Raw genomic sequence first — 15,943 nt, 5'->3', positions numbered from 1 at the left:
AGCCGTCCATGGAATTCGAAGCAGGCGTCTCCATGTCCACATTTCAAAGGCGTCTATACGTCGTCTATCTGATTCTTTGACTGTCCATGTCTCGCATGCATAGTAAAATATGGAAAAGACCAGATTTGAAACGAGTCTCTTTTTGTTTGTCATAGTAATGTGACGATCACACCAGACCCCGTTTAGTTCACTCATTGCTGCTCTTGCTAGTTGAATGCGTCTTCTAATTTCGGGTTCACAACTGCCTGTGTTGTTAACTAGAGCTCCAAGATATATCATAGATGAGACTACCTCGCATCCCGCAATAGTTTGGGTTTCAGGAAATTGTTGTTGGAGATCAATAACCATGATTTTGGTTTTGTTGTAGTTAACCATGAGTCCAAATTTAGCACTTTCTTCCTCGAGTTTTTTTAATAATTCAATAATTTCTTCTGGAGTAGAGGCTAGAAGTGTAGTGTCGTCTGCGAAACGCAAGTTAGATATCTTAACACCACCTAGGTTTACTCCTCCCTCCCAACCATCCAAGACTCTGCGCATTATGAACTCCGAATAGATGTTAAATAATAAGGGAGATAAAATGCATCCTTGGCGTACTCCCTTCTCCAAAGTGCATTTGTCAGACAGGTATCCGTCCATTCGAATATATGCCAGGTTATCTTGGTACAGTTTGCTAATAAGGTGAGTCAAGTGTTTAGGTACACCCATTGTCGTCAATATGTTCCATAGTTTGTCCCATCTAACATTATCAAAGGCCTTTGTATAATCGACGAAACATATAAATATCGGGATCTGGTATTCTCTGGCTTTTTCTATGATGTTTCTTACATTAAGGATTTGTTCTCTAGTACCTCTGCCCTTTACAAATCCAGCCTGCTCAGGTGCTATTTGCCAACTTATGAAGTTTTCTAGACGCCGTTGCAGTATGTAGAGGATCACCTTACTGGCGTGTGATATTAGAGCTAATAGCCTGTAGTTGTTACAATTATTTGTTGAACCTTTCTTATGAAGAGGTATGATTATGGTCTTTCTCCAATCCTCAGGCCAAACGCCTGTGTGCCATATTTCATTACACAATCGATGTAATATTTTCACTCCACATTCCGGAAGATGCTTCAAGACGTCTGCAGTAATGAGATCATATCCTGCTGCTTTGTTTAACTTAAGTCTTTTTAAAGCGAATTCCACCTCGGAAAAAAGTATGTCAGGTTCAGATTCAAAACTAGTGTGGTGTGTCTCTGTTGAAGGAGAATGGAAATTGGAGGTCTGGCAGTCAGGTACAAACGGGGTGTCCGCTGACATCTGGTCCGTATTGGCGTATAAAGACTTACAATACGCCCTCCAAACATCAATAACCTTGTCCAAATCCGTCTGTACATTACCTTCATCATCTTTGATAGACCAAGATTTCTGTTTGAATTTACGTGTGAGTAGTCTGACTTTATCAAAGAGTTCTTTGGTGTTATTTGTGTCGGCATGTAATTGAATTTCTCTGCAGATTTTCTCTATATGCTTGTTTTTGTCTCGTCTACAAGCAGCCTGAATAGCTCTAGATAGCTGTCGGTACTGGGAATTCCTGAGAGGGTTCTCGATTCCAGCAATTTTAAGTTTTCTACGTTCTTCAATGAGGTCAAAAGTATCTGCAGACATCCACACTTTTTTTGGTCCGGTTGAGACGGCATTAGACTGTGCCTCGCAGTCAGCCAAGGTCTGTATCAAGGTATTTTTAAAAGATAACCAAATCTTTTCGGAATCATGAGTGGCGATAGTTGGTAAAATATTTTCGAATCTTTCATTACATTGGCTTTTAAATTGTTGTGTATCTTTTATTTTTGATATCCTCTTGTTTCGGATCCTAGCACATGCCTTGAATTTTTGCTTTAGCGTTGCAAAAAGAAGTTGGTGGTCAGAGCCGCAGTCAGCGCTAGGTCGTGTTTTACATTGGCTAATAGATGTTTTCCAGCGATGTTTAATCATTATGTAATCGATTTGATTTCGGTGTCGTCCGCCAGGTGAGATCCAAGTGTACAATCTTCTGGGGTGGTGCCTATACATAGAGTTCATTATTGTCAAGTCATTGTCAACGCAGAACTGGATAAGGCGGTCTCCCCTTGAATTACGTTCACCTATTCCATATCTACCCACAATATTTCGTATATGTTCGTCATCCATAGTAACACCGATTTTTGAGTTTAAATCACCCATGATGATAGCGATTTCTTTATTTGGGATATTTTGCAGATATGATTCCAGTTCGTTGAAAAAAGATTCAGTTGTATCATCATCAGCAGTTGAGGTAGGCGCGTATACCTGAATCAAATGGACGATAGAGGGAGATCCATTTAGTTTTAAGGAAATTATACGATCACTGATAGCTTGATATCCCAGTATATAAGGAGAAAGAGATTTTGAAACCCAAAAGCCAACACCATTGATACTTTTGTTAGTGTTGCCTGAAAAGCACATGAAATGTCCCAAATTAGTTATGTAGTGCCCCTCGTTACGGAAGTGAAGTTCAGAGAGCCCGGCCACAGAGATATTGGTTCGTTCCAGTTCCTTCTCCAGAATAGCTTGTTTGCCCGGTTGTAAAAGGCCACGGACATTCCATGTAGCTATGTTGTATGGTTTGCGGTTATTAAGTTTTTGTTTTTCACCAGTAGCACATTTCGCATGTAAAGCCTGATGAGTCACGTCTACATGCCCGGTAACTGATTTCACACATTCCTCCCCGGACGAGAAGATGCGCCGGGTGCCATCCGGATCGCGAAGCTCATCATCCGAGGCCTCGCAGCTATTGCTCATATCATGAACTTTCGTGGGTGAAATAAAGGGGTGGTTTCCCGTTGCCTTCCCCTTTGGTTGGGAGTGCTAATAAGGAAATTTGTTTAAACAGGGTTAGTAGGAAAGGACAATGGTATCTACTGTTTGGACTTAGTAGATATACCATAAGTCCCAAGTACCAGTTGGTAATTAACTCCCCTCTGCATAAATTAAATAAAGAATCCCCTCTGTGTCTCATTGGTATGAGAGGCTACATTTGGATGACGAAGACGTGAGTTCGAATCTGAGCTGATTAGGAAATTTTTCGTTTATTAAAAGTTAATAAATGAAAATAGTTTCTATCCTTGTGGGATCGGTATTCACCGGAACGATCGCAGACGTTAGGATACAATTAGCTCCTCTTTGTAAAGACAATCCAGCCGACTTTTTAAAGGCATCTTAATCATCTTCTTCCTTCTTGTATGAGGGCTTAAAAGCCTGTTTCTTCTTCAATATTAGCCTCCTAAATTGTTTAAATTATCGTAACATCTTTTTCTTTGTCTGCCAATACTTCTTCATCCAAATGATGAAAGGGTTGCCAATGCGAGTCCATTATACAATTGGATATGGTAATTGAGTCAATACTCGCAATCTTTAGTTTGTATTTTTATTAGTTGTTACATAATCGTGGGGCAACCGGTTTCGAGTCTTACAATATATGACTCATCATCAGGCCCAGTACAAAAAAGTCTTCTCAATACAAACTACAAGCTAAAAAACACAAAACGAGAGACATGTACACATATATATACAAAACATAAAACAACTTTGTCTTGGTTTTAATCACACACCATGAAGCCAAGCAACTGTGTAGTATTGAACTCAACCTTCCATAGTATGTAAAGATGAGACTTATTGTCATTGGGAGCGACCAATCTGATGAAAATTGCTTGGTATATAATTTTAATATATATACTACCATCATTCCTCAACTAGTTAAGGGATGATGGAGTTCTGACAAGATAGTATGCGATCAAAAGACATAATATAAAGTTATTAGTAATTAATATGTACTTACATAACAGCCATTGAAACTGTTCCACAGCTAAAGATGTACATGCAGTCACCAGCTCTCATAAGGATAGTTGATCGATCAAACAACCTTTAGTCTCTTATATTGTAAGTTGTGTTCAATGTGGAACTTGGAAAAGAAAAATTCTTATGTTCCCAAAGATGTGTGTTTTATAAGAATTTTTCTTTTCCAAGTTCCACATTGAACACAACTTACAATATAAGAGACTAAAGGTTGTTTGATCGATCAACTATCCTTATGGGAGCTGGTGACTGCATGTACATCTTTAGCTGTGGAACAGTTTCAATGGCTGTTATGTAAGTACATATTAATTACTAATAACTTTATATTATGTCTTTTGATCGCATACTATCTTGTCAGAACTCCATCATCCCTTAACTAGTTGAGAAATGATGGTAGTATATATATTAAAATTATATACCAAGCAATTTTCATCAGATTGGTCGCTCCCAATGACAATAAGTCTCATCTTTACATACTATGGAAGGTTGAGTTCAATACTACACAGTTGCTTGGCTTCATGGTGTGTGATTAAAACCAAGACAATGTTGTTTTATGTTTTGTATATATATGTGTACATGTCTCTCGTTTTGTGTTTTTTAGCTTGTAGTTTGTATTGAGAAGACTTTTTTGTACTGGGCCTGATGATGAGTCATATATTGTAAGACTCGAAACCGGTTGCCCCACGATTATGTAACAACTAATAAAAGTACAAACTAAAGATTGCGAGTATTGACTCAATTACCATATCCAATTGTACTTCTTCATCCATTTGGTGACTTATCTCGTGCTATTCGTACTATCCTATCCTCTGATATTCTGCTATCGAGTCGAGACTAGTCATTTAATCCCCGTTTAGGCCTAGGCCTCTTTTTTAAGGGAACTCCCTTTTTTTAACGGGAGTGTACGGGAGCATCTATATTCTTCCAAGTGGAGAAGCATCTTGCTAATGGAGCGGGGGCTTTGAAGGTTGTTTTACTTTAGCACAGAAGCTAGGAGGAAGTTCAAGCAGAAGCAGTGTGTTTTTAACTTTTGACATTTACAAACTGACAGCCCAGCAGTCCAGCGGAGGTAGCTCTTACTACTAGAAACGGCTCTTGGATTCAGCATGTAGGGATGCAGCTTACATTATCCGCGATATAGTAGGAGAGTATTTTCTAGTATATCGTAGAACTCATCAGGAAGTTCGTTTCTAGCCAATTGTAGAAGATTGGCTGAAGGGAATAGAACTTTATTTTTGGGTATCCTGGTGAGTCTATCACCACAACTATTGCAGGGCGTTTTGAGGACTTTTTTGGCTCTGATGTTGGAGCCGTTTATTGTGCGTATAGCGTACTTGCTGCCGAGAGAACGGACTCTATCGCTTATTTTAGGTATTTTAGCGAGTGGATGTGCTAATGCAGATGGATACCGCCAATGCTTCCTGAGGCTTTTTCTTAGGATTAGAGGGCCATTCTACTAATGTGTTCGTTTCACTTCTGGTTCTGTTTTGTCACCCATCCATTTACGTCTTCTACATTGTATGATCTTCTTATTGTCTGATATTCGTCTAAGTATTTTCATCTCTGTTGTTTCTAGTAGTCGTCTCGATTTATATGTGTCAGGTATTGTCTCCGCCGTGTATGTCAATATAAGTCTTAGGTGTTTATTCTTCCAGATTGTGTTAAAGAGATCCAGCCGCTTTACTTGATTTTAAGCTTTTTTAAACATCTCCGTAACTGATTATATCTATTCCCAGATATCTAAACTTTGCTTCCTCCTTTATTATTTTGCAATCAATTTCCATTTCGCATCGTAGTGGGTATTTAGATGTTGTCTTAAATTTGGTATTTTCTGTTGATATTATCATATTTTATTTCTTAACTGTTGTATTGAAGATATGTGTTAATCTTTGGAGGTCTTCTTCTGTTTCAGCGATTGATGCGGCGTCGTCTGCATAAGATAATATTTGGATTTCTTTTTTCCCTATTCTGTAACCATGAACTATAAGGACTGCTTCTATTATTTCGTCTAGAGTTGCACAAGTTTGACTTGAATGTTTGAACTTGACTTGAGTTTGACTTAATTTCAAGTCAAACTCAAGTCAATCCTTCTGACAAATATTTCAAGTCAAGTCAAACTGGTCAATCGTACAGGTTTGAAAATTCAAACTGTTTGTCAAACTAGTTTGAAAGAGTTTGAAAAATAATTTATTTAGTAGATATACTTTTTTGTCGAGATTCACATGTTAGTTGCCAATTAAGATAAGAAAATTAATAATACAATGAGTGCCACATAAAAGTAACTTAATACGGGAAGCGATTATAATCAAAATAGGGTCGTAAATTTAAATTTCTTGAAAATGATTCCTGAATGCTTAAACTGCTTGCTGGCAAGTTTCGTTTTATCCATATAACTTTTTTATATCTGAGTGTTACTAGATTAAAACAAAGAATTCGTTGGATAGTTTTTTTATTATACAAAGTGTAATTTAATCTACTTTGGGAGCGTTCAGGTTCAAGTATTACGTAACGCAAGTTGGGGGGGGGGTCATGTAAAACGTTACGGCGCGTTACACGGGGAGGGGGTAGGATGGTTCGAACAGCGCATTACGTAATAGTGATGTAACAAATGTCATTTTTTGAACATTCGCGAATACGAATGCGAATGCGAATATCTAATAACGACATTCGCGAATGCGGATGCGAATGCGAATGCTCAGTTTTTTTAATTTGTTTTTATTTTTGAAATGTTTTCTAAATTTGTAATGAGAAGTTAATTGATATTTAGTGTAAATCAATCTGAACCTTAAGCTTTATTACATTATGCCAAATAATAAAACAACGTGAAGGCTGATAATCTGATTATACGAGGTTAAGTTACCTTTTTTTAATAAAAAAGATGAGAAAGAGAATAGATTTTAATTTTATTAATCTAACTTTATTTTCAAATTATTATTTCTCTTCTCTGATATTCATATTCGCAAAACATTGGCACAAATTTTGCGAATGCGAACGCGAATGCAAATATGCAAAAAGATGCGGATATTCCCGAATGCGAATACGAATACGAATATTCGTTACATCACTATTACGTAACATTGTTTTTTTAACTTAAATAAAAAAACTACCGAATCACAATCTTCCACCTTTTCAACTTTCGTTTATATTTTACATAGAACCCCTGGATTGTATTATATTGCCCCCTCACCTCCGCTCATGTTACAATAGGATAAAATAGTATTCAAGTGAAAAAATCTTAAAATTTGTATTTAGCAGTCAAGCACAGTAACATGTGTCTCAATGGACAGCTCAAAATAAAATGATTTGGAATTTTTATGACTTTCTTTTATTAAAAAGGGCATTTAAGGGCCAGTTAGAAAAACATCTGGTACATACCAATCTGCTAGTTCACTCGAAAATACAATACGAACGTATTGCTGTATATTTGTTGGTATTTCTTTAAAATTCAAAACTAGCCATTGGGTTATTAGACCTGGATCCTGCGTACCAAAAAAAGTTGATTAATAGCAAGCCGAAAATTTGTTAATAGCTTAACGGTGCCTAGTTGGACAAACTTAGATGTACGGGAACACTGGAGCGGTGGAAATTTTTATTGTGGAACAATTTAATAATTTGGAACATCAGATTACGAAAACGTCCCATGTATTTTGTCGGACATAACATCCAATTGATTTGTTACCCTTTCATTAAACTCTCATGCAAAAATCAGACTGCTATTACTAACCAACATGATTCCTGTCATTTGACATGTTCTTCATGTTCTACTCATTAAAATGCCCAGTTGATGATAAACACCAGTCTGATTTTTGCATGAGAGTTTAATGAAAGGGTAACAAATCAATTGGATGTTAATCAATCGGAAGTTCTATCCGACAAAATACATGGAACGTTTACGTATTCTGTCGTTTCAAATTTTTAACCTGTTCCACAATTAAAACTTTCCCTGTTCCAGTGTTCCCATACATGAAAGTTTGTCTGACTAGACACCGTTAATCTGTTAACAAATTTTCAGCTTGCTATTAATCAACTTTTTTTTGGTACGCGGGATCCAGGTCTATATGGTTTTACCTTCATTTATCTACAATTTAAATGTCTTCGGAGACAGGCTACAAATGTTGGGTTTAAATTTTTTTAAAATTAATGTACATATAAATATGCATTAATAGTATGGTATAACTTATAACTAGTCACAAACCCAGACATCCAAAGTGAAAGGTATCCTCCAACACCAAATTGTTCTATATGGTCCACATAATGTTAAGAAAAAAGTCACACACAATTTTCAGCGTCGGGTTTGGGGGGAGAGGGGGAAGAAATCGGTAAATTCGGAGATTTTTACGTTTTTCGTCAATATTTCTAAAACTATGCGGTTTCTAAAGGATTCTATATAAAATTTAAAACAAAAAGGTCCTATACATATATTTGTTACAAAATCAGAGGTTCCAGAGTTACGGAGGGTGAAAAGTGGAAGTTTTCGATACTTTTTATATTTTTTGGAAAATTTATAATATTATTACTGATGAAAGAAATTTTCTTTAACAGGATTGTGTTTTGTAAATAAAATTTGCTATTTCAGTGGCATGTTAGTGATAAGCCCTCGAAGAAACGTCAACCTCACCACCCAAAATCATCATCAATTGCCCAAATTGGAAGTGTTGATTATATAACAATTATATATAGGACCTTTTTTGTTTTAAATTTTATGTAGAACAATTTTGTATAGAACATTGTTTACGCTAAAGTATAGTTTTAGAAATATTGACGAAAAACGTAAAAAAAATACTAATTTACCGACTTCTCCCCAATCTCCCCTCCAACCCGGACGTTCAAAATGGTGTAACTTTTTACTGCACAATATGTGGACCATATAGAACAATTTGGTGTTGGAGGAAGACTCTTTCTTTGGATGTTTGGGTTAGGCCTTTTTTTGACCAGTTATACTATACTACCTCCGTAACTTTGAAACCGTTCATTTTAGAAGGATTATGCAATGGGCCTTTTTTATTTCAAATTGAATGTAGAACATTTTTGTATAAAAGGTTGCTCATGCTAAATCGCATAGTTTTAAAAATATTGACGAAAAACGTAAAAAACTACGAATTTACCGATTTCTCCCCCCTCTTCCCTTCAAACCCTACGCTCAAAATGGTGTGACTTTTTTCTGAACATTATGTGGACCATATAGAACATTTGGTGTTGGATGATAACTTTCACTTTGGATGTCTGGTTTATGCCATTATTTGGATCAATTGTATCATACTATAAAACGCTATAAGCTTTCTTAATAATTATTATCCTAACTGGCGCGCTTATTGGGTTTTATTTGTCTGTCTGCGGTTTAAATATCATATCAGTCAATACATTTCTGTTTATTGAAATTTGTCAAAATTTTTTGGACCTTGTTGGGATTGGGGGATTTCCCCTACCCCTCCCCCACCCCATTACTCCCCCCCGTTGATCCGCCACTGAACAAATAAACACGTTGCGTAATATTCAAACTTTTCAAACTGTTTGAAGATGTTTGAATTCAAGTCAAACCTAAAGATATCGAAATCAAGTCAAGTCAAACTTTTTTATACAAAAAGTTTGATTTTCAAGTCAAGTCAAGTTTGTTGAGTAAAATCAAACTAGTTTGACTTGATGCATCTCTAATTTCGTCCATTATTATATTAAAGAGCAGTGGGCTTAACGAGTCACCTTGTCTGACTGATATAAACTGTGTTAGTTTTCCATTGTTCTTTGCCTGTATTCGATTATGGAAGTAGATGTTTTCGATGGTTCGTATAATATTGATTGGTATGTTTCTTCTATACAGTAAGTGTAAGAAGTCTTCGACTTTGATGCGATCGAAAGCTTTTGTCATGTCTATAAACACAGATATGCTGGTTAATTGTACTCTATGGCCTTTTCTGTAATTTGTCTTAGTACAAATACGGCGTCTATTCAGAATCTTCCAAAACAGAATCCTTGTTATTCATCTGATAAAGTTGTTAGTTTATTGATTTTGTTGGTTAGGACTTTTGTGATTAGCTTGCGGCGTCCAGTAAATTTATACTTCTATAATTGTTGGAGTCTTCTTTGTCTCCTTTCTTAGATATTGGTATCATTATGCTGCCTCTACTTTTCAAAGTAACAAGACATTTTCTCAACACATACTACACAATATACTAGGTATCTAATTGCAAAATCAAGTATACCATACCAATGACCATTAATTATCGAGGTATTACGCTAAACAAAAAAAAATAAATGTGATAATATGGAACACTTTATTTTATGTTATTTAAAATACATTTAAATTACACGACATAAACAATAATAATGTATCGATAGCACAGTATTTAATTGCAAATATTTGACTTTATTATCTGCAGCAAAGGTGCAACAGCATCTGCGTCATTTTTGGGGCAGTATTTAGTAATGCTTTTGTTAATACATGTTTCCGCTTCTTCAATTTGTCTAAAATTGAAACAAAACTTTTATATATATTTTTTTACCTACAAATCTCTTAAACTTTTGTGATACACTAAGTTAATCAATAGGTGACGAAATAAAGCACTAAAATCTCCTAAACCTCTAACTTTTTAAAGTAAAGCCTGATTTAAAATAAAAATGTGTACCATTTTTATTCGGTTGCAATGCGAAGGCAAACCAATCTTACTTTTTAATTAGAATGCGGAGTGCAGTCCAGTTCCTGTAACCGCGATTTTCTGCTCTTATTGGAGCTTCATCAGAAGGAACGTAGGCACTGTTCTCCATACTCCAACTAAATTGCATCGAGAGGTTTTCCCACACATCGCAACCAAAGTGATGATAATAGGTGGCAAGCGCCATCTGGCAATTGAAAGACGAAGCAAGTTTTCAATCCTAATAGTAAATTAATAATATTGAAAAATATTAAAAATCACTAAAAGATTTTTAAATTGAAAACTTATTGGTACATTTTCATGGTAACACCTCCAAGACTTCTATAATTTGCAAGTCATACGGGGGATGTGAATTGCAAGGTGTAGAATTCCTTCCCTTTCGTCTTCACTGCAGCATCCATATGACTTGCAAATTATAGAAGTCTTGGAGGTGTTACCATGAAAATGTACCAATAAGTTTTCAATTTAAAAATCTTTTAGTGATTTTTAATATTTTTCAATATTATTAATTTACTATTAGGATTGAAAACTTGTTTCGTCTCTAAAACCTGATTTATGTTAAGAAGCGTACGTGGACGACGCAGCTATCTTACGGGTCACGTTGAAGAATCGTCTGATATGAAAAGCATTGGCTAATTTATCACACAACGGAAAGGGGCGACACCGGGAAGTCCTAGGAACGTGCGCTTTCTATTATTCTATGGCACGTATCGTGCACGCCCCGTCCTAACATAGTGATGAAACCTTTTGCATTCGACTCAGGACAACTTCAGGAAAATTCTTAAACACTTGGCATGACAGATAAAATGAAAATTGCATTCTAACAGGCGGAAAATTAATTATCCAAAGTGCATCTCAAATCTAAAAAAAAAATCAAATTCTGACATTTGGTCGTGGAAAAATCAACTCAAATTCTTTAAGTTTATAGAACCAGACCTCGAAATAGAGAAAATAGTTGAAGATGGCAGTCAATTGCTTCTGGCCATGCATAACTCCTCAATAAGCTTTAGAAAACCAAACGTTCCTGAACAATACAAGTTTACTAAAAGGGGTAGTTCCCTGGGTTGGCTGTATACCATATAGTTAAAAAACTTTCACATGAAGTAAAACCACTTCTATGTAAAAGGTATATTTAATAAAATTTTAAAAATCCCTATGGATAAAATAAAATATGTTCATTCAGAACAAACAAACAGACCTCGTTGGCCCAAGATGGTGGTTAGGGTTCTCGTTTAGAGTCTCACCATGTTCCCGGAGGTATTCTGTTAACATCGGCGTTTAGCCTCTCCAATTTCACAATACTATAATGTAGATTGAATTGAGACAACCATTATTTGCTTCTGGGGGGCTAGTTAGCAACTATATATATATATATATATATATATATATATATATATATATATATATATATATATATATATGTAAAATATTATACGGGAAATAAATATTCTACCTTCGTCTGTGCTGCCATCTTGGGAACGTTTTCGCTGTCTACAGCTCATCAGCCAAGCTCTCAGAACAGACGAAGATGTAGAATATTTCCTCCGTATACCCGAGGCCGTAAGACAGCCATGCAGTCCTTATGGGACTAGCGCAATCTGAGTTAGTTAGAAGCAACCTACCTTGCTCGTTTCGGTACGAAACCGATCTGTGCCTCTACTTTGAGGCCACGAGATGTCACCTGGTATTTATTGAAAAATACCTACGGCGTCAAACAAGCAGGAAATAATCGCAACTTTCTACTTTTTAAAAGTATGAAAATAATATGTAAAATGTTATACGGGAAATAAATATTCTACCTTCGTCTGTGCTGCCATCTTGGGAACGTTTTCGCTGTCTACAGCTCATCAGCCAAGCTCTCAGAACAGACGAAGATGTAGAATATTTCCTCCGTATACCCGAGGCCGTAAGACAGCCATGCAGTCCTTATGGGACTAGCGCAATCTGAGTTAGTTAGAAGCAACCTACCTTGCTCGTTTCGGTACGAAACCGATCTGTGCCTCTACTTTGAGGCCACGAGATGTCACCTGGTATTTATTGAAAAATACCTACGGCGTCAAACAAGCAGGAAATAATCGCAACTTTCTACTTTTTAGAAAGTTGCGATTATTTCCTGCTTGTTTGACGCCGTAGGTATTTTTCAATAAATACCAGGTGACATCTCGTGGCCTCAAAGTAGAGGCACAGATCGGTTTCGTACCGAAACGAGCAAGGTAGGTTGCTTCTAACTCAGATTGCGCTAGTCCCATAAGGACTGCATGGCTGTCTTACGGCCTCGGGTATACGGAGGAAATATTCTACATCTTCGTCTGTTCTGAGAGCTTGGCTGATGAGCTGTAGACAGCGAAAACGTTCCCAAGATGGCAGCACAGACGAAGGTAGAATATTTATTTCCCGTATAATATTTTACATATTATTTTCATACTTTTAAAAAGTAGAAAGTTGCGATTATTTCCTGCTTGTTTGACGCCGTAGGTATTTTTCAATAAATACCAGGTGACATCTCGTGGCCTCAAAGTAGAGGCACAGATCGGTTTCGTACCGAAACGAGCAAGGTAGGTTGCTTCTAACTAACTCAGATTGCGCTAGTCCCATAAGGACTGCATGGCTGTCTTACGGCCTCGGGTATACGGAGGAAATATTCTACATCTTCGTCTGTTCTGAGAGCTTGGCTGATGAGCTGTAGACAGCGAAAACGTTCCCAAGATGGCAGCACAGACGAAGGTAGAATATTTATTTCCCGTATAATATTTTACATATTATTTTCATACTTTAAAAAAGTAGAAAGTTGCGATTATTTCCTGCTTGTTTGACGCCGTAGGTATTTTTCAATAAATACCAGGTGACATCTCGTGGCCTCAAAGTAGAGGCACAGATCGGTTTCGTACCGAAACGAGCAAGGTAGGTTGCTTCTAACTAACTCAGATTGCGCTAGTCCCATAAGGACTGCATGGCTGTCTTACGGCCTCGGGTATACGGAGGAAATATTCTACATCTTCGTCTGTTCTGAGAGCTTGGCTGATGAGCTGTAGACAGCGAAAACGTTCCCAAGATGGCAGCACAGACGAAGGTAGAATATTTATTTCCCGTATAATATTTTACATATTATTTTCATACTTTTAAAAAGTAGAAAGTTGCGATTATTTCCTGCTTGTTTGACGCCGTAGGTATTTTTCAATAAATACCAGGTGACATCTCGTGGCCTCAAAGTAGAGGCACAGATCGGTTTCGTACCGAAACGAGCAAGGTAGGTTGCTTCTAACTAACTCAGATTGCGCTAGTCCCATAAGGACTGCATGGCTGTCTTACGGCCTCGGGTATACGGAGGAAATATTCTACATCTTCGTCTGTTCTGAGAGCTTGGCTGATGAGCTGTAGACAGCGAAAACGTTCCCAAGATGGCAGCACAGACGAAGGTAGAATATTTATTTCCCGTATAATATTTTACATATTATTTTCATACTTTTAAAAAGTAGAAAGTTGCGATTATTTCCTGCTTGTTTGACGCCGTAGGTATTTTTCAATAAATACCAGGTGACATCTCGTGGCCTCAAAGTAGAGGCACAGATCGGTTTCGTACCGAAACGAGCAAGGTAGGTTGCTTCTAACTAACTCATATATATATATATATATATATATATATATATATATATATATATATATATATATATATATATATGGCTCACAAATGATAGGAAGCCCGCTACAACCTGCAGATGAATGGAAGCCCGCGGTTTATGGGGTAAGGGGATTGTAGCACTGTCTTATTCCTACAGTCTTACGAAGCCCACTCGTATAAACGCGTTCACAGTGTATATGGATTACGCATTATACGAAGCCCGACGATGTTGCCATGTTTTAATTTACGTTTAAATAATACGACTGTTCTACGAGATCCTTATATGTGTATATAAGGCGCTATATTGCCTGTTATAAGAAGCCCAATTCTATTCAGCAATCTATACGAAGCATTTTAGAAGAGTCAAGATAGAACGAAAAGATGCATTGTTTCGGAGCAATTCAAACAAGATTATCTTTTTCTAAAACTTTTTTTGTTAGTTTATATACATGTTAAAGTAAAAAGTTCTACTCACAGATTTTGCCGCTAATTGTTTATTATTTGTTTAAACAATAACAATAATTGTTTTGTACAGTGTGTCCAATTAACACGTTGACGGACACTGCGTCAAATGTATAAGCAAATGTTGTGACACTATATGTATATTGCAAAGTAGAATAGGGAAAAATTCAACGTATATAGACGTTGTGTCACATTACATCAATGGAAATTAGACGACTATAGACGTTCTGTTCGTCAACGTGAAAAGTTGTGCATGGTCTAAATTAAAAATAGAACCATCAGTTCATTTTTTTTAAGCCGTATACGAGATATTTTGTCAAAAAATATGAATTTTACTCAAGAGTAAAGTAGCTTTATTATTCAAAATATTGAAAATTGTTATAATGAAAAGTTGTTTGGAATTAAGAACTATATTCTAATATGCCATTTCATCTTTCTAATTAAAAAAAAAGTTGAATTTTTTTTTAATTATGGATATACAACATTATTTTCAGTTATTTCAATTATGATAACTCTTTTATTATAGACCAGTAAGGATCTGTGAAAAAACGTCTATTTTTGGATGTGAAAGGTGGCATTCGAATTTTTGCAGATAAAGTAAGGTGATAACTTCGTTAATAATAATTTACTTATGCTCCTTCTCAAATATGCCCGGAACATTAATAAAAAAAATAAAATATTGAAAAATTTCGAAAAACGTCGATTTTTTTCTGCTTTCTTTGCTTATAACTTTAAAACGATTCGTTTTGGAACAAAGTCGTACAGAAATAAAATAAAGATAATTGAATTTTGTATGATATCCGACTGGTCAAAAATGTCTTAACTTATTACCTTTTCTGCAATATAGCAATAAATACAAAATAAGGGGGCAAAATATGCCTGTTGTTATTCAATGTTTTTAACCACTTCGGTAGTACTTAGAACCTTAGTAATCCACTTAGTAAATTCTTTGTAACATACTTAAACCGTTTACCATATTTCATTAAAATCGATCTAATAGATTTGGCATAATAAATTTGCAATTTAAATGTTTTTAAAAAAGTTAAAATTTTTTAAAATCTTTCTGAACAAAAAGTAGACCATTTATAAGTTGTCTAATTTTTTACATATAAAGAGGTGCTTTACCTATCTAATACACTTTACAGAATTAAAATCGGATTATTTAAGGGGCCTCAGCAATGTTTTAAACTTATAAAAAAATTTTTGGCTTATAAACAAATAGCTTTGTTTAATAATAAAAAATTAATTTTTAGCAATGCAAATAATTAAAACCGGTATAATTTGATTTAAACTTTCAAATGCTGTCAGCAGAATTGCTATTTTATTTTTTAATCAAAATTTATTCGCGTTCAAATATTGCACT

At 35.8% G+C, this 15,943-nt stretch overlaps 1 protein-coding gene across 1 annotated transcript in view; it reads right to left on the bottom strand.

The window, feature by feature from the left end:
* Window positions 1–10,107: 10,107 nt before the first annotated feature.
* Window positions 10,108–15,943, bottom strand: part of LOC114333982 (uncharacterized) — a 231,404-nt gene continuing 225,568 nt past the window's right edge. Inside the window, exon 5 of the mRNA XM_050648432.1 lies at window positions 10,108–10,311. Coding sequence (XP_050504389.1) covers window positions 10,194–10,311 — 118 coding nt within the window. The 3' untranslated portion in view covers window positions 10,108–10,193. The remainder of the gene's footprint in view (window positions 10,312–15,943) is intronic.

The sequence above is a fragment of the Diabrotica virgifera genome, chromosome 4 (genome assembly GCF_917563875.1).
Source record: "Diabrotica virgifera virgifera chromosome 4, PGI_DIABVI_V3a".
Lineage (NCBI taxonomy): Eukaryota > Metazoa > Arthropoda > Insecta > Coleoptera > Chrysomelidae > Diabrotica > Diabrotica virgifera.
This window is presented reverse-complemented; position numbering and strand designations above follow the sequence as displayed.